The 19701-nt window shown below is 43.1% G+C and overlaps 1 protein-coding gene across 2 annotated transcripts in view; it reads right to left on the reverse strand.

The window, feature by feature from the left end:
- The window catches only part of ap1b1 (adaptor related protein complex 1 subunit beta 1), a 28888-nt gene continuing 9187 nt past the window's right edge, over positions 1–19701 (reverse strand). The window contains exons 13-24 of one of the 2 annotated variants that reach the window (XM_008276553.1): positions 18868–19127; positions 18289–18499; positions 18074–18094; positions 17757–17852; positions 17125–17154; positions 16896–17033; positions 16656–16801; positions 16433–16562; positions 12371–12455; positions 11744–11830; positions 10928–11082; positions 1–1542 (exon numbers count right to left, since the gene is read on the reverse strand). In XM_008276553.1, the coding sequence (XP_008274775.1) occupies positions 1468–1542; positions 10928–11082; positions 11744–11830; positions 12371–12455; positions 16433–16562; positions 16656–16801; positions 16896–17033; positions 17125–17154; positions 17757–17852; positions 18074–18094; positions 18289–18499; positions 18868–19127 (1434 nt within the window). In that variant the 3' untranslated portion in view covers positions 1–1467. The remainder of the gene's footprint in view (positions 1543–10927; positions 11083–11743; positions 11831–12370; positions 12456–16432; positions 16563–16655; positions 16802–16895; positions 17034–17124; positions 17155–17756; positions 17853–18073; positions 18095–18288; positions 18500–18867; positions 19128–19701) is intronic. The other variant, XM_008276552.1, reaches the window with a different exon arrangement.

The following is a 19701-nucleotide window of genomic DNA, read 5'->3' on the forward strand; positions in this document are numbered from 1 at the left end:
TGAATTTATCAAGTCTTTTAATAGTTCTTTTTCAAATGATGTACACACAACAAACAAAATTATGTTGATCAAAAACATCTGATTAAACACTTGATTTATTTTTTTTTCTGGTACAGCATTTCATATGAATCAGCTGTCACGACACACAAAGACACACACTCGGAATACACAGCCTCGTCTGTTGTAATCTGCGAAAGGTGTTAGCGTCGGTGCATCCGTCCTGTAGAGCCGATAAAAAGGGCTTCAGTGTAATGACTCGGAAAAGGGATCCAATTAATCTGCGCAGTCTGCGGGTAAAACGGGGACACTGGATGTTTGTTGTAGCCTTGTTTCAGCTGAAACCGTGAGCTACCAACGTTCACACTTATTACTCAGAGGTGTTACAACCCATGACACGAGTTTGTTTCACCTGAGCCTTCATCTCAGGCGGCCATGGAGCTGGAGAGAGCTGCGAGGAGGATACAGAGAGAAGAAGAAGAGCAAAGTGGCAGAGAGCCCGAGAGGCTGTCGCTGACGTACGTGGGGGGGGGGGAAGCAGCAAATGTAAAAACCCTCACCACCTGAGGCTCTCGCCCAGTTTGCCACAAGCACGCTAACGAGGCTATGAACACAAATCAAACCATGGAATGACTTAGTAAGAGAGCGGTCAGTGGACAACCGCTGCTAGTCTATAAAATGTCAAGATACTGAGGTAAAAACTAAAGAAATGCACACCGACACAGTTTCCATGCACACATCAGATGTTCTGCCTAGAAGATCTGATCCCACTGCTAACCACAGATACCAAAGAAAACCTCTATAAAATGACAAAGACAATAGTGTCGTTTCTATGCGTCTCTTTTAAGGCCCACACAGCTGTCATCCCCTTCACACCGGCAGAGCACAAGGAGAGTTAAAGCCATCCCCCTCCCTCGCCGCATCCTAATTGAAATTACCCCCCAAATAAATATGCCGAAAGTGATGATTCACCTGCTGATTGCAGGTGCTAAAAATAGACTCCAATTTGCAGAGAAATGGGGCTAGAAAATGATTAAAGAGCCTCATGCAGAGAAACAGTGACGGGGGCAGAAGTCGTGGAGCCGCCGCCTGTCCCCACGAGGCTGTCAGAGGATGGCTCAGACAGGGACGACCTGCTCAGATCATCTAGCTGCAGATAATGTCCTGAAACTGAAACATGTGGTGTGAACAAGCATACAAAGGGGGGGGGCAGGAAAAGGCCAGCCAAGAGAGCGAACCAGGAATCTCAGTCTTGGAGAAATTAGAAAAACAAAAAAAAACAAACAAAATTCAAAACAATAGACCATCAACCATCCTAATGAAAAGGCTGGATGACATTCAGACTGCAGTCTCCAGGTCAAATGAAGCCTGAAGTGGCTCCTGCGCTGCACGATATGGTTCATGGGCCAGGTTGAGAAGGAGCGGGAGGAGTCTGGAGGGCAGCGGCTGGCTGGATGTACCGGCGTTTGTTCAGTTCTTCAGCACCGCCTCGTAGCTCTGGAACACACACTGGGAAACCTCTGGAGCTCTGCACTTCAGAGAGATCTGAGGGAGAAGAAGAGTTCAAGTAGGGTTGAATATGATTTGATTTGTAACATAGTTTGTTAAAAAAGCAAAAGCTCTGACAGTTAAATCAATACAACCAGCAGGCGTATAAAAGCCCAGTGTGGGACATACAATGCAAACCACCCAAGGCAAAAAAACACATCTTCTTGCTTATTTTTGTATTCAAGTCTTCACCGAGCTGCGTAATGAGCATGAATGAGACAAGATTAAAACAAAGAGAAGCTCGCAAATAGTAATAATTGAACATTTCAGCCTACAAAGTCTTCAAAGTCTAAATATTTCATCAGTTTCTGGAGCTTATGGGCGTAGAAAGAGGCCGCGGTAAATAATCTGAACGACCTCATCGTCTGTTTAAACGGAGACAAACTTCATTGTTTTTCTGGCGGGAATGGGGGGGAAAAAAAAAAGGCGTTGGATTAAAACCTGCTGAAGTCAGTCTTATCAAACACAAACATACAGACAGAAATATAGATACATAAACACACAACAGAAAAACATCCTCTCCACTCTTTGAAGTCAGACTCAGCTGGGAGTAGGTTTAGGATTTGATGGAGGTTTTTTTTCTTCTCCGTCACACCACGGTCATACCGCAGTTGTGACTCCCTCAGATCCACAAACGTACCATTTACAGAAAACAAACCTTTGGAAGAGCTGCACGAGGACGGACACGGTTGCAGAAAACCCTTCAAAAGCCAGAGATTCAGAATTTTTTAAAAGTGTTTTACTAATTAATTGCCGCGCAGTAAAAACCAGCTGCTCTACCTCCTGAGACGACCGGATCCTTTAATAACCCCGACCTCTCAGCAAAGTGGAAAAGCAAAGAGAACAATCTGCTTTTTTTTTTCCCACCCTGACAGCGACACGCACGCTCACAAATCATTACTGTGCTGTTCTCTCGGCTTTAATCACTGTCATTTCTGAGAATCACATTTGTTCCACTGGAGTGGAGCTGGAACAGTCTGAGGGCCACAGTCGGCCAGCGGTTAGCCAGGACCCTCAGCGACTCTGCTTTTGAGCCGCAAAATCGAAGCAACGCGGAAAAGATCCAGGTGAAGTCCTGCATTTTAAAACATTTCTCGGTTTGACTAATGCATCTTTTACTTCCTTCCGTGTCCTCCATTAAGCAGCCGGGACAGAACGACCCCTATTTCTCTGCTCGTTTCACTGGATTTTGTTCTTGAATGTGTGATTTTTTTTTGCCTTTTTCCTACAATCACGAAGCCTCCATCAGCCTGAATAACAAAGCTCTGTTCTTAGTTCTCTTCCTCTCTACTTTTTTCCTGTATCAGCACTAAAACATGACTGTTTTCTCTACTTGGAGACTGGCACCATTATCATAATTACAGTTTATTCACCAGAAATTTGACGAGCGACTGAAGAGAAGTTTTTAAGTCCAGGCCCCACCGTGACTCAGTGAACAACAACATCAAACAAAGGTGAAGGAGTGTGGAGCGGCGGGTACCACAGAGCTGCAGTTTAATACTGCACAGCTCCTTCAGTGCTGCGCTGGTGCACTCAAGGCTCTTTATTAATGCATGCTGCTGCTAGCAACATTCAGGCAGCAGCGCTCCTAACAGCACGGGGTAAAGATGTGAAGAAATGCAGCAGCTCCAGCCGCTGTGTCGAGCCTTCAAACTGCAGCATCTGTGTGTTCAGCGCAGGGCTTGCAGCTAAAATAGTAATATTATATCAGGGTCCAGAGGCGGGGAAATAACAGACAGACTAGAATTACCCCCTCATGGTTATATGCTTCCACCAAGCAGTCAAGTTGCACTTTATCAGTCTAGACAATCTGCAGTGAGCACTTCATTGTGATAGAAGACAAATCTGTAGGAAAGAAGTTTCAAATTCTACAATGTGGATGCTTCACACACACATTTTTAACCCAGCAGAAGGTCTGTACAATCACCCAGAATTACTGCCACCATTTCAGTAACTGACCAAGTTTGAAACACGGTCATAATCTCTCCACTTTGTTCCTGATTAACAGCCAGCGTAGAACATTATGATGTCTCAGCAAAGCTAGCCTCGCTAAATGTAAGACTGAATAAAGGCTGATGCCTGGATACAGAGTGCTTCTCTATGATATTTATGACTAATTTCCATTCATGTTTATGAAAAGCGAAGCTGTGCTGTCAAGAGATATACTAGGGTGGCTGTTGTGATTTAACCTACATGAAGAGATGTGTGGAGACGGTTGTTGTTTCCTGTCGTGAGGGGAATGTTGAAAAGGGGAACACAGAGAAAGCTTAAGAGGGGAGAAATTCGTATGAAACGATGGTGGGTTTATACTCACAGTCTACATGTGGTCAGTGAGACGACAGTGAAGCTGAGCTTTGGGATGTCAAAAGTCACCATTTATCATTTTATTTTGCCAGATATTTGTGTGAAAATTTGTCCTAATTAGCATGAATTCATCTTGCTTTGGTCTAAAACACGTTCTCTGACCTTTGACTATCAAATTCTTATGAGTTCAAGTGAATATTTGTGCTAAATTCAAATAAAATCCCTCAAGAATGAGACGGACAACCAAAAACATGAGGAGCTTGGTCTAGTAATTCTTAAACCTCCATTCCAAGACAAACTGAAGTATCAAGATGTTTATTAAAAGGTCTCTTGAATATTTTTTTTAGCAGTTAACCAGCCTGAGAGCACTGCAGCAATCTGTTTCAGTGGGAACATCCGTTTGCAGCATTGCAATAAGGCAAAGCAAAGAGTCGACACATGATGGTAGTTTGATAAAGTGATACAGTGGCCGTGGTAGATAAACCAGCATTTGATGCGTGTAATAAATTTAGCACAAATATGTTCTGCTACAAGAAAAGAATCTTGTTTTTACTTGAGAAAGCACAAACACATTCTTTTAAATGGCAACAGAAGGGTTTTTATCGTCAGACTTAATGGGACATCGTTCATCAACGTTCACATAACGAACTGTGCCTGTGGTGACGCTGCTGTGAGAACTTCAGGGCAGCTGACTTTATGCAGCCGCTGTGATCTGAGGGTCTTCAATCCTCCACAGCTGGGAATATTGTCAAAAAAGATCAAAAGTGGATGACTGTCACTGAGAACAGAAGGCAGAACAGCAGCAGATTGGGCATCTGCATAATTGTGAATAAAATCAAGAAAAACAGGCGATGAACAGCAGCGAGGTTCGCCGCAGAGATCAGCGAGAATTACGAGGCGCAGCTTAGTTTATAACAGGATCAACAGGTAAGGAACAGGAAGAGGGCGATACGGTGGAGACCATTTCTAAGATCAAACAATAAGGAAGGCAGGGAAGATTAAATATGGAAGGAAACAGGCACACAGAGACAACAGCTTTACCAGAGATCTGCAGTGTAACTTTCCTCTGAGCCCAAATACAATCTGCAAAGATCTGATAGTAGAGAGTTTGTGTGGAGGAAACCAGAGGAGGAATCCCAACCAGACGAAACATGTGGCACGGAGATGGTAACGTCAAAGTCTGAGGCTGTTGTCTTCATTAATGGAATCGTGAACTCTGAAGCGTACAGAGTAATTATGGATGCAAACTTAAAGCAATCAATTAAACTAAATTATTCAAGTGACAGAAGTGGATCTTCCGGCAGGATAACGAAGCAAACTACCAGCCGCTTGCTGGAAGATTATTTTGCCCGGGAGAGAAATCTGCGTCTTAGATTGGCCCTCCCAGAGCCCTGACCTAATTCACATGGAGGATCTACAGGAGGCCCTGGAGAAACAGTGTCAGCTTGTTGAGGCTCTAGTGTGAATGAGCTGAAAGCCTGAAACAAGGAAGAAACTTTCACCACAGCTGTTAGAGAAACTCAGTGATTCTATGTCCAGATGTTGTCAAGCAAGGATGGGAAACTAAATACTGAAATACTGGCACAGCTGTTTAATCACAGAAACCCCACCAAACATATTTTGTGAAATATTACACTTGTGTTCTTTGTTTACTAAAACAGCGTTTACTTTGACATTTTGTTATCCAATACAGTGACATTCATATATTTGCTTAATTTTCCAGGTAGTGTTTCTTTGCACAATATGTAGTTTTCAGACCCTCAGCAACAGCTTTTGGCATCTGACTTTTTTTTTAAATTCTAAAAACATGTTTTCACTTGGGCTGCAAGGTGGCTCGGTGGTTAGCACCATTGCCTCACAGCAAGAAGGTCACCGGTTCATGTCCCTGTGAGGACATCTGGGATCTTTCTGTGTGGAGTTTGCATGTTCTCCCCGTGCAGCGCGGGTTCTCTCCGGGTTCTCCGGCTTCCTCCCACACAGTCCAAAAACATGTTGAGGTTAATTGGTGATTCTAAATTGTCTGTAGGTGTGAATGTGAGTGTGCTTGGTTGTCTGTCTCTAAGTGTAGCCCTGTGATAGACTGGTGACCTGTCCAGGGTGTCTCCTGCCTTCACCCTAAGTCAGCTGGGATAGACTCCAGCCCCCCACGACCCGACTGAGGATTAAGCGGTGTATAGATAATGGATGGATGTTTTCACTTTTAATTCAATCTATTTGAAAGTGAATCTAAAAATATGCAAAATGTGAAAGAGGCCTAAATACTTCCTGCTTCCACAGCATCTAAATCATAACATTTGATAAACTCACTCTTTTTTATTGGGGATAGTTGTTTAAAAATGAGAATTAATTTTAATGATTTAGATCCTATTTAGATTTATCTCTTTGTGCGTGCTAACTATGGTTGAGTAATATGTACGATCATGGTATATTCACCTTTTATTGGTGTGAAGAATATTGTGAATAATGTTCTGAAAAACCCATAAAAAACATTTCTACAGAGTAAATAAACTGACATGTCTGTTTTTGGGTAATTCAGTTTAAACTGTGACAAAAAGGTGCTTCATCATAATGTTACAAATAAACATAAAACCCAATAAAGTCTGACAGCAGTTCTTAACGGTGATTTGTTATCCTCCCCACAAAGACATCAAGGGGAAAGACGCAACGCGAAACATCAGAAGACGAGACAAACATCTTGGAGACTTGTTAGAGAACACTAATTCTGTGCTTGTTTAGACGAATGACGCACAAGTTTGGTGTTCAGGGGAACGACGCGGTAACCGTCTCTGTGATGAAACTCACTTTTACCAAAAACCCTCAGAATTACCAGCTGAAGTAGCGAGTAAAGGAAAACCAGCCAACGTCGCCGGTCACATCGTTGCCATGGGGACAGGAGATGGCAGATGAGAACACCATGCTTCATGTCAGGAAGATGAGTAGCGCCCCAATTCTCCACTATAAATATTATCAAGTATACATGAGCTCAGATGGAGCTCAGCCAGATGAAATGTGGGAGCTGCAGACGACTTACAATTTGCAGACTCCCAGCAGACATAATGGATATTTTTATAATAGCGAGAAATCAAACGGTAATGTGAAAACGATGTAATAGGGCTCGACGGTGATGAAGCTGAAGAGAATTTACGGCGAGTTTCAGCTCATTTTTACAGATGTCCAGGCTGCCACTTCACTGTTCTGGCTCGCTCTCGCTGCTCTCAGAGCTGTTACTGGCTGCAGCAGGCGGCGGATTGCAGCAACAACAACATGCAAATGGTTGAAAGTGTAAATGTTGAGCCTACAATACCCAACTGGGCCGAATCATGACCCACAATCATGTAAAAAGGTCATTGATGCATTCACAACTGCATTTCATTGCCTTCAAATGCAGGTTGAAAGAGAATGCAAAGTGTAATTTTTAGTTTTCTTAATATTGTCCACTTATCATTTACCAGAATAGTGTAGTTCTTCAACGATGTGTTGCTTAATTTCCATCACACGTTGCTTTGTGTGATAACGCTGTCCTATTAGTTGCATACTCAAAATGAAGCAAACCTATTATGCACGCGAACATCTTCAAATACACTGAGTTTAATCACTTGTTCATTGTTAACGAACTGCAGAGCCAGAGCCAGCTCGAAGCAGGACGGAGTGTGGAATTGGGACACAGCTATAATACTCTAATATAAGTAGTGAGGCATCATGGGAGAGCTGAAGCCAATCAAAGTTTTAAAATATCAGAAAAATAGGCCAGGCTACATTCAAGCCTCGAAACTGCGGCAGCAAAAAAAAATAAAAATCAAACATGTTACTGTACGTCTCCACACACGGGCAATGAATTACAAATGTTTTCATGCCTCGTCTTCAGAGGAGCAATAAAGCCCAGAAAAACACGCAGCGGCAGGGTTTTACTTCATCAGCTCTAAAAATAGCCGCCGACAAAAGGCTTTGGCAGCTTGGCTTTAATGTTCTGTGCCAAGAGAGCGCAGGGAGCGTGCAGCAGGCAGCAACTCAGAGGGACGAGCATCCGAATACACACAGGAACACGCAGCACGGCGAACTTGAAAGTGTACGCCACTCTCCACCAAACAGTTTGTGATCCATCTGTAATAAGTAGGGAAGCCTTTCCAGCCACACTGATCAGCAATTTGGACTTAGAAACGAACTGGAAAAAACACAGAAGGAGAACCAAAACAGAAACAGCTGAAGGTGCAAGAGAACAACCTGCTGAATTAATGATGTTACGCCACAAATGGAGGCAGTGGGAAATAAAAATGCAACAAATCACGATAGAGAAAAGGAAAGAGGCACATTGTCTTCAGCAGGAATAAAATGGACAAGACATGCTCTGAATAATCCGTAAAGGTAAAGTATGTGATTATGTTCTAGTACAGTTTTTATGGCGATATCAGTGAATGTATCCTAAACACAGCTCTGGCACTTTAAATGGGAAACAAACAACCCTATTACAGCATGTCGGGGGGAACGAGGGCAGTAGAAGTGAGAGGGAGCTAACTACCTAAATATCAACTATCTGTCTCCAGGAAAGTAAAAACCAGCAAAAAGTAAAAACCTCCCTACTTCATTTTCTCCTACATCACATCAGGCTACATGATGACTGAAGTGAGTAAACTGTGGAAGGTGTGAACCAATTCAAATTCTGAAGATTTAATCAACATGAGCTGGGTGATGGACACACTGAGCGGTCTAGACAGGAGGAAAAAAAAAAAAAAAGCAAAAAGACAGTAAATGCCACCTTATAAATAAAACATGTTCTGAAAAGCAGACTGAGTGATGAGCAGGGAGGAGAGTCACGCCAAGGTCAACGTTCTGGACTAGTCATGCAGAATTTCTAAGCCAAACACAATCCATCAAGAAGCCGAGACTGTGGCACGCTGACGAAGCAGGGACACGCAACGCCACGACGGACCGTGCAAACAAACACATGTGCGCGCAGACGCATACATGATGCGCACACACTGATGAGTCACCGATACTCGTGCCACGCTCCGATCGTCAGCCTCGCCCCTTCAGCACACTCAGCACTCGTTAACGAGCATCAATCTCCGTCGCGTCTCTGCTTGTTCGCATCAGATATGTCATTTGAGTCGTATCTGTGACGTGCAGGGTGACAGAATTTGTTAACTCCATCCTGCTGACTCCATTTAATGAGCAGGGCTGTAGTTTGTGCTGGAGATGCAGGACAGAAGTTGGAACTTTTTCTACACGCTTGATGGAAATTTCGACCAGTAGCTGGGTTTCCATGTAATTGACAAGCAAACTTTGGACATGAAATTAGGCCTCATTAAGCAACTAAACGAGGTTGTGGGGTGTCATCAGAAGGTGGTGATACAGGCTGTGTTATACATAGCTGTAAAGAAATACTGGAGAAGAAGTTAAAACCAAAAAACTTTGGCAATCTATCAGAGACAACCAGCAAGAATCCTTCAGGAATCGCTTTCAACTGGGCGAGTTGTAATGATTCTTTAATGTCAGCTGGTATTTTAAGTGTTTCATGCGGTCCAGAGACTGGGACTATGGGAGTTAAAGGTTCACTAAATCAGAACTTATTCAGGAAAGAGAAAGTGTTCCCATCACCCCGTATATGTATTAACTCTGGTTTTTTAAAGGTCAAAAACCTCCTCAGAACTTTTCAGTAAAGTTGAAGAAGATTTTTCAAATGCTGCTATTTCCATTAACTTTTGTAACGTGACACTTCAAAATGTGCATAAAAACCTGTTACGGAAACACATCTAATGAGACCATTAACGATCAAACATGTAGACGTCCTCGGTGAGTCGATGGCATTTGATTTTAATTTACTGCATTTCATTTCCTGCACTAAATCTTGTAATATCATCCACGCTTTTAAAACTGAAAGATCCACTTGTTTCAGTCGCACACGTGTCAAAAGAAAAAAACAAAAACCGATAGGAAGCTAAACATTGGATAAAGCCTTAATACACTAATGCAAAAATCCTGATGAAATGGAAACCATCCCACGGATTACCTTCTCACTCAATTCAGGATATATTAATCATAATTCTTAAAACTGTTACTCCAATTCCAGTAAAGCATTTCTAAAAACTGATTAATTTGTGCAAGTCACACCAGGACAGGTTAAAAAAAACATTTTACTTCTCCAGCACAGAAAAAGTTGTTCTTCATTAAGTGGCAGATATAAAAACGCTGTCAAATGATATATACAGTTGCGACTTTATAATCCGACACTAAATGTAAAACCTTCTTTTATGTCGGATAGCAAGGCTGTTGGATTGTCAAGACGGAGGTCGAGATACAAGGAGGGCTTGATGCTTGAAGGGTGATTTGTTGTTAGTGTTTATAGTTGTTATAATACCTAGTGTATTGTTAGAACATTACGCATCGCTGGATTTCATGCCTAATTGACCAGTGCGCTTGTGCACATTCTGGCTGTCGGAGCATACCCCTGGGGTGGAAGTGGCCAAAAGGTACAGGCAGTACTTGGCTGCTGATGCCAGTTTAGTTAGCGGTCTCATTTCTGTTTCCACCATTGGTGGCAGCAGGGGAGTGGCAGATATGCTCCACCGTTACCACCCATGTTTACTTCCGTAAACACTGAGCACACTTGCTGCGTGTGACATCGTTGTGTCCTCTTCTGCGCATGTGGGACACTTTTGGGTCGTATGAAGTTCATACAGAAGATCACATTCAAGTCGCATTTAACTGGAAATGTGAACAAACTCACAAAAAAATCTGAATTGAGCATTAAGTCCTGCAGTCTGAACGTAGCCAATCTGTCGGATTGTTAAGTCAGATAATACGCCGTTATCCTTATGTGTGACATAAAATGTCATGTCGGAGTCGGAATCCAAGGCTGTCGATATGTTAAGACTATTTTTTACGGGCTTCGTTCGTTTTTCCTAAAAACCTGATAGCAAGGTTTTCGGATGAAGGGTCGGATTATCAAGCCACGACTGTATATGCAAGTTACTGGAGGCTGTCATGTCAAATCTCTCTACCTTGACAGACTAAAAGGTGCCTAAAATGTGTTTTTGTAGTGAACTGTTGGCAGTGATCTGATGCAGATACAAGTACTCACTGTGTAATTTGGGTTTCCTGCCTGCACCCTCAGCTCAGCCAGCACCCAGATGCCATTGGTGAGCTTCATGGACTGATACAGCATGTCCTGACCGTCCACTGTACGCTTGGCTATGGTGAAGATGTTGCTACCCTGCAGTTTGTTGGAGGCTGCGTCTGTTGAGGAAACACAATCAAACGTCACAACAATACCGGAACATTTTCACTGTTTGACTACAATTACGCTGCTCAGCTTTAGTTCAGCTGTTATTGAATATGGAGAGTCGCTCACTGACTCCTGTCATGGTCCATGGCTGTCTACTGAGACACTCATTACATGTACCAGACCATGAAGCATCTCTTTCACCCTCATCATGCTCTAAAATTTCACTCCAGGCTGTCTGTGCAACAAAGATACAGTCGCTAATTCGGAATTAACTTTTCTCCTCAGCCTCGGTCTTGCTGTTGTGCCCCAGCAGGATGTGAAATCCTCTCTCTTTGTTCATGAAGAACAAATTTAATCTGTGGGGGGAAATCTCCATTAAGCTGTCATTAGGAATTCTTCTCCTGTTCAGCTGCTCTCACACTTGTGTAAAACTAAATTATCACACGTAAATAGGGACTGCAAGCTGATGAGTTTTCATCAAATACAATTTCGTTCATTAGCGCAAATCTGATTTCGAGCTCTCCACTGCTCTGTCTGGCTACTGTCACGTATAAAGAAGCTGCAGGATATGTCAGCACAGCGATATAGACAGATATACTTTATAGTCCCCATGGGGAAATTTGATGTCTTTTACTGCTCGTGCATTCTCTGTTCTCCTTTCATCCGTCTTACCTGAGCTGAGATGGCAGTCTTTGATCTGAAACTGGGACTCATTGTCATTAGGAATGTCTTTCCAAGTGGCGAGGAAAACTTGTCGTTCTGTGGAAGAAAAAGACGTAATCACCGAGTAAGTCCGAGCACAGAGCGCACACTGAAATGCACAAGCCTGAAAGCGCAGCAGCATTTGTGGTAAGCAGAAATGTACACACTGCAGTGAATAAAATGTCCAAGTAGTGTGTGTGAGTAGTTCGCTTCCACTGTAGACACATGGTTTCCTGCTGTGGCTTAGGCTCCGGAGCATTAGCTCGCAGCCTCTGGCAGCAGTCCTGCTGCTGGCCGCATCAAAAAAGCTCCACAGGGACAAATGCCAACACATTTTTTAAAGAATAAATCAAACAGGAGCACAAAAACAAAACGAAAAAAAAGGGCCATAAAGGCACTAGTGTACAATCTAGGAGCAAACGTGCGACCTTGAGACGTGCATCAGTTCGAGCAGGTGGACGATCACGTCGATGTACGTCACACACTGCTTCACACAGTCACAATAATGATCCCTCGCTGAAAGATTGATGTATGTGTGTGACGTCAAGCGAGGCTTCGAGCCTTCTGGGTGAAGGGATTTAACAGAGTAACACTCACCCATCTTCCCATCCTCCACAAACAACATGCTGATGGGGTACTGGCTGCTGAAGTAGAAGACGTCAATGTTGTTCTTAACAGCCACCTGCGAGAGTGATTACACCCGGGAAGGGGGCAGAGGAGGGTAACAGGAGGAGAGACAAGAAGCAATAGATGAGCAATTACTTTTCGAGTGCCCTTCAAGGATGGGCATTGCAGGTTTATGCGCGCGGTTTGTCGGGGAAAAAAAAAGAGCTCGAGTCATTTGGGAATGTTACTCTCGCACAAACACACAAATAAGTAATAATATAGTGGCTCGAAATTTCAGAGACCTTTACTTCTATTTGCTACAAATGATCATATCAGCTTCATAACTGGAGTGAAAAAAATGAATCTCCTGAAAAATGGCCATGAATTTCACAATATCTGCCTTATATGTATACATGCACGCACACATCCAGTCGAGCTGCACAGACATGGACTCCACAAGTTTGTGTAAAACATGACAAACCCACAGTATGTCAACATGCTCCGACAGTGACCCAAAGAGATTCTTGTCAGGTCAAGACTGCATGTCTTTCTCAGTCGCTACATGTCCCCATAAATGTTGAGTGGGGTTCAGATTAGGCGATTATGGATAAAGTGCATGAAAGTCAACAGTCTTTGGGTAGTTTTCCGAAGCATTGTGGTGTGTTTGGGCTCATTATCCTGCAGCAGCATGAATCCTTCTCCACAAAAATCCAAACCAAAGCACTGCAACATGTCTTTGCAGAATGCAGTGCTACTTCTTCTTGGCCAGTGTGGAGTCACTTTGGTGTAGGAGTCCAACTCCAGAATAGGCTAAACACCTCCAGACTTGACTATTCCCACAACTATGATTCATTGTGTTTTTGATACACTGCGGTATCTTTCTCCTGTCCATCTCCATACATAAACCATTATTTAACTGCTAAAAACCTCAAGCTTGGACTCATCAATAAGTACCACCATCTACTGTGAAATGCTGATATGTCTCAGCCCACTTTAGACCTTGTTTCCCCTCCTGAGAGAGTTTAGAGATGCTGCTCCTCTGAGAGCACTAAACAGTCTTCTTCTGACAATAGTTTTGCTGATTGGAGTCTTGAATTCTTCATTTATCACATTCTGTTTCTGTGATGAAGTTACTTCTCTGTCTGTCAGTGAGCAGAGCTTGATGCATTGATCTTCTGATGGTATGGTCACTTTTGGTCTGCCTGACCGTGCTCTGGATACATCTGAGCCAGTTTCCACAAAGTGTTTCAGAGTGCCGTGCACTGCCCCCTGAGAAACCCCCGATTTGCTCAGAATAACAATTTGACTTCTAGCACTTTCACTTAGTTCTGATGCCATGTTTCCAACTATCACAATTCTACTTATGAATCGAGGTTCTGCTGACAACTCGAGGGGCAGCCATATTTATTTAGCATGTGAAAAACAGCAGCAAGTTGATTTACTTGAACAGATCAAATCATCTGAATGTGTGCTTCAATGGAGGGACACGAAACTCAAGGAATTTTGACCTTTCACATGAGAAATCCATATGACCAGCTCTAAAAATGAACCTTAACCCTTTCAACACTATAGCCCTCTATACTGGTCTGCCGCTTTGATCCCGTCTATCCCCCGGTACGCCGTAAAGGAATCCTAGTGAGGACCCTGACATATAGGCATATATATCATGGGGGGGTCATGGTCTGCATCTCCTCCCGGTGTGGACAGCCCCAATTGGTAGCGTTTTCTGCGAGCCTCTGCATTGCTCCATGTATGAAAGGTGCTATATAAATAAAGTTGGATTTCATATTCCTAGTAATTAAATCCAAAGTTACTTAGTGTCGAAAGGGTTAAATTGATTAAATTTGATTGCTGTCGTATGTATGCACGTCTTGCTTCTGTATTCATGTTGCATCTCACAGCAAGAAGCAGGAAGCTAAACGCCAAAATAAACTATCCATCTACAAAAAGGCTTTTGAAGGTGTTTCACAGGAAGATATAAATAAAGATGAGAACAGATGGAGACGAGAATAGCAGATGGTAGTTAAAAATAAAATATCAAAAATAAAGAGATAAAACGCAAAGCAAGACAGAAAAAAATAGGAAAATTATAAGTTATACCTGACAAAGTCTCTATTTATAAAAGAAAGAATACATTTGTTTGCTTAAGTTCCTCAGGCAGTTTACAGCCTAAAGGCCCAGTAGGCTTAAGCACAAGTACACTGGCACACTTGAGCAGCTGAGGTATAAAGCGAGCACCTGAAGTAGCATGCAGCACGCAGCGATACCGATCAGACTGCCCAACAATGAAGTGCTCGGAGAAGGACAGTGAGTTCAGCCAGAGGATGGCAGAAAATGACTCGTGAATAATTCATGAGGGCATCTTATTCCTGGGTGCAATTGAGGACAGCATAAACTACACAAAGCTTATTTTTCAATGTTTGATAAGGGCAGCTCTATTATGGGGGTTAGTTGGCAAAGGCGAGGGGTTCTGACACCAAATCCAGCAAAAAAAAACACAACTGTCAGATAGAATTTTTGACATATTATTACAAGTCCAGTGTGCTTTGATGAGTTAATCTATCAGACCACTAGTTTCCAACTCTGCACGGTCCCTCCCCTGCACAAAAGGATATTTCTGTCCTCCCCAGTGTCGCTGCTCGTTGGAATAGCAGGCTGTAGATGAGGAAGTGTCTCCATTTTGTCAGGAGGCATTATTGTCTTAGACTATGAGCTTTATTTAATCAATCAGTCAAACAATAAAAAGTAACAAAAAATGATCCCAGAAATAAATTCTAAGCAAAAATGTAAAAAAAATATTTTGTTACAGCTTATGATTTTGGAATATTTGCCTGATTTCCAATTTAGATTTGTCAGACTCGTAACCAAACTGACAAAGAGGCAAAATGATTTGTCTACTTCAGCTTAGCAGACAACAATAAGTGAATTACAGATTGATCAGATCAGAAGTTTACTTTACATTTCTCCGTTTTGTGCAGGAGAACTAAAGTATTTCTTCACCAGTTCAGGAAACACTGAATGCGACTACTTCTTTCTGCAATTTCTTTACAGCTGACAGGACATACTGTGCAAGTTCAATTCTGTGACCAGCAATCCATTTTGATTATTTTAAATTCAACTTCTGTCGCACTCTAAACACAGCAAAACAACCATGAAACCCAAGGTACTTCAATGTGTTTAAATGTGTTGATTTGTGATCAAAGAGTGGCTGTCGCAAAGTGCAGGTGTAAAAAAAACAACAACAAAAGAACAACTGGTCCCTTACATTTGTCGTGATGGAAGAGCGTGTCCTGAAATTTATTCAGGACATTATCTTCCATCACCACCCAAAAAACCTCAATACCGCTCAAAAAACCATATCTGGGAACATGTCAAAACCGACAGTAGTATTCATCAAAGTAGGGCCTTGAGGTAGCTAAGTAGAAAGGTTAGCAGGGCTATTGAGGCCAGGAGAAACAAAGGAGCCATGTGTTGTGAGACCACTAATGACCATCCCCACCTCCATCACCCCCCTGATACTCTTATCTTCTCTCTCCAGCTGCACACAGCATCCATCCACCAGTCTGCCTAGTTAAAAGCACCACCCTGATCAAAAACAAGCCAGCCTCTGCCTCTTTTTTTTTTTTATATTTACAACCTATCACAATGGCTCTGAAGTCTGTTTTATGTTTTAATCCTGTTTTATTCTCAGCGTGGCAATTCAACAGTATAGCTGAATAACAGCGAGGATGCATTACTAATCGGCTGAGACACATGGTCATGTTTTCAGGACGCTGTCTCAAGACACACAATTAGAGATACATAAAGTTAAATGACTGTGAAGTTAAAATACTGCCAACAGTGTTCTAGAATTTAAGAGACTGAGACAAGTAATGTTTCCATTTAATTACCAGAAGTGTCAACACACAGTCATGCCTGATAGCTGGGTTTAAATTACAGTTCACATCACTATGCAATCCTCAAAACTTCAGTCCAGATTAAGGGCATGAAAAATATAATCAATGCTGTTAAAAACAAAAAAATTAGAGGAAATGAATATTGTGAAGGTGTTACCTGCAGGTTATTGAGAGGCTCCATCTTCATGACAGGTCCCACAGTGTTGAGGGGAAGGGCCACTTCAATACTCTGGTTCGGGCTGACAGGAGTTAGAACCTGGAGTGGTCCAGCTGGAGCAAGTCCAAAGCTGAAAAGGGACGCAGCAGAAAAAAGAAAAAGAGTCACTAAATGTGTCTGGATACAGAATTTTGACCGTGCATTGCTTTGTAAGTGGTCTTACCTGTTTCTGTTAAACTGGATGGCAAAATCAGTCATGACGCTCATAGCTTTATTAGTGAGGGTCATCTCCATTTGGATGACCCCAGCACGGCGGGCAAAAGTGCCCGTTATCTCAAGACCCTTTGCCTTCATTGCCGGAAGCCAAATCTGAACAGAGACAAGATGAGTTATTTTACAATTAATCCCACTGCTGGTGTTACGTAATGCTTTGCACGTCTCATCCCAGCTTATTAAGACTCACTGATTTTGGGGCGCTGTAGGCTCCCATAGGCATTCCAACTCCTCCTCCCAGATCAAACAAGTCATCCAGACCGCCGCTAACAGGAGCATTGAAAGAGGCTGGCATCGCTGCAGGAGGAGCTCCGAAACCAGCCCCCATCTGTGCATCACAAAGCAACACGTTACCCTAAAACATTCAATCTCACACTGAGCGATCAAAGCCCAACTAAAACTCAAACAAAATGACTTACAGCAGGACTTCCTCCAAGGTCTCCGCCGAGCTGAACACGGGGGAAGAAACACAAGAAATGCATGTTATCTGTTACTGCAATATTCAATAATGTTTCTGGAGATGCGAGGAGGATGGATGAAGGGGTGTGAGGATCTAAAAAAAAAAAAAAGTCTCTCTGTGAATAATGACAGCTAGGGGGAATACACTATTAATAAGCAGCGACAAGAAGGAGACACCAGTACAGGAGAGTTCCTCTTTTAATCTAAGTGACCTTTTACTGTCCACACAAGTCCGGTTAAGTGTCTACTGAAATCCAATAGGTTTTGTTCAAGTGCTGCTCAATAAATGTGCGTGTTCTGCTGGTGAGACAGGTTACAGTGAACAAAACCGTTGACTCCACACAGTGACGAAGGTACACTACGGTGTATCGAAAGGAAAAACTTTGACAAAAAAAGACGTGGCGTGATTTACTAAAATCTCACCAAGAACATAAAAACAGTGTCATACAAAGTGCAAGCAGGCACAGATCACTGCTGGGGAGGACTATTCAGAGGACACGGTGGTACAACAGGGGACAAGGTGGGGGGAGAGGGGGGGTTTCTAGGCTGGTGCTGGCCTTTACTGGTCCAGCGTGGCCCCCCCTGGACCAACCTCAGTGGGGCTGTAATCTGGGGGCGATGGGGACTGATGTGAGAGCTGAGGTGACTGAGGAGACTGAGGAGTGTCCGTCCGCAGGGGGATGGGCGGCTGATTGAAAGATGAAACACATCGCAGAGCCCAGAGATAAGAGGTGGACTCAAGCAATTGACAGCATTCTTAAAGGTACATATCAGGACAGTAAAAGATGAGAAACAATGGATGAAAATGTCAGACTGATGCACAAAAACAACAAAAACAGCAGTGACTAATTATTCTGTAATCGGCCCGATGTGGTTTACAAATGTTGCCCTCTCCCTCTGTGTAGTTACCGGCTCAGACTCATCCCCCATCTGCAGGTGCAGCATTGAACGAAGAAAGGAAAGCATACAAGGGTCAAAAGAAAAAAGAAAAGGCACCAACAGGTAGAAGAGAAGGCAGAATACAAAGATACATTACCAATAATTGGTCCCATTATTATTATTACACCTACAAATGAAATCAGCAGCCTTTCAGAAACTGAAAATATGTTGCGTAGAAGACGTACCAAGCTGTCCAACCCTCCTCCGAGGAGGTCCATCGCGCCCATCTGCATGCCAGAGGTGGCTGGTGGAGGTGGTCCGGTGGTGGCGGTAGGAGGTGCCAGGTCCAGATTGAGAAGATCTCCGAGGAGGTCTCCCTGGGATGGGATGACAGCGGGGGGCGCATCAGCAACTCCAGCAGCAGAACCAGTGTCGGGGCTCTCAACGCTCTCCCCACTAGTAGAAACAAGAAAAGAAGGCAAAAGACATTTTCATTTAAGGTTTATGTAATTATTAATTACCATTTTGCAAAATGAAACCATTTTCAAATCACTGTGAGCCAAATTTGTCAGCAAGCTGCTGATATAACTCCATTTAGTCCATTAGAGCCGATGTTCGCTGGATGTGAATGTGGTGAGTAATATCTGGAAGGGAGTCGGGAACAAAGAAGAGCAGCTGCATTGCCTGACACTGCTGGGAGGTGTTACTCAGCAGATTTGAAGGAAAACATAATAGCGGAGTCAAGAAGCCAGGTCCACTTAAGTAAACAAACCCCTCTGCCTGCAGTGTTTAAGGAAAATAAATAAATAAAGTGCATGACTCACGATCCAGCACTGCCGGGGAGTCTCTTGTGCTGAACACCGCGGCTGCCCTCGACAAAGGCACTGGGAGGCTTGTGGTAGACAGAGGCCAGAGTACCAATGTGGCAGATAAGCTCCTCCAGCAGTGTGGGCTCAATCAAATCTGTCTCCTCTGAGATCAGGGGCTTCTCAGCCAGAACCACCTCCTTGGCAGCCACGGGGTCTGTGGAGAGCAGACGCCAGTAGATGTAGCCTCTGTCCCTGAGGTCTGGGTTATCAGAGTCCTGCAGAAAGAGTTGGAGGCATGAGGATTATTATTTATGGAGTATGTTTAATAAATACTTTATGCTCGACTCCTTCCGCCTTGGCCCCGATAGGAGAGACCGAGCAGCGATTCAAAGATATCAAAAACTGAGTCAGCCCCGGGGTACCGCTAGAATTTGGATAATGTATGAGGCAACCTGACACTGTACATTTTTATTAGTGCAAAAAAAAGTAGAGAGTTCCCAGGGTTTCAACAAAATCATATAGGCTTCAAAGTAAGTTTAGAGAATAAATAATATATCCTGTTATAAGGTTCTTTTAAGTTACGAGGCACATTTTCTCTCCTGCCTTGTGCAGGAACGATATGTTTGTTTGCAAAAATACTGCAGACTGCAGCAGAGCACTGTAAATATATCTATACCAACTCATGTAGCACCACATCTGTTTTTGCTGAGGATGTGCTCGAGAGATGTTCCCCTACCTATCTGGACGGAACATTAGAAATACAAGCACAGTTTTATTTAAGCCTTTAAAACAAACACATGCAATGAGAAGACATAATGCAGCTAGTTTTTGTGTCCTTCTCAAGATAAA

This window comes from Stegastes partitus, unplaced genomic scaffold (assembly GCF_000690725.1).
Source record: "Stegastes partitus isolate 25-593 unplaced genomic scaffold, Stegastes_partitus-1.0.2 Scaffold77, whole genome shotgun sequence".
Taxonomy (NCBI): Eukaryota; Metazoa; Chordata; class Actinopteri; family Pomacentridae; genus Stegastes; species Stegastes partitus.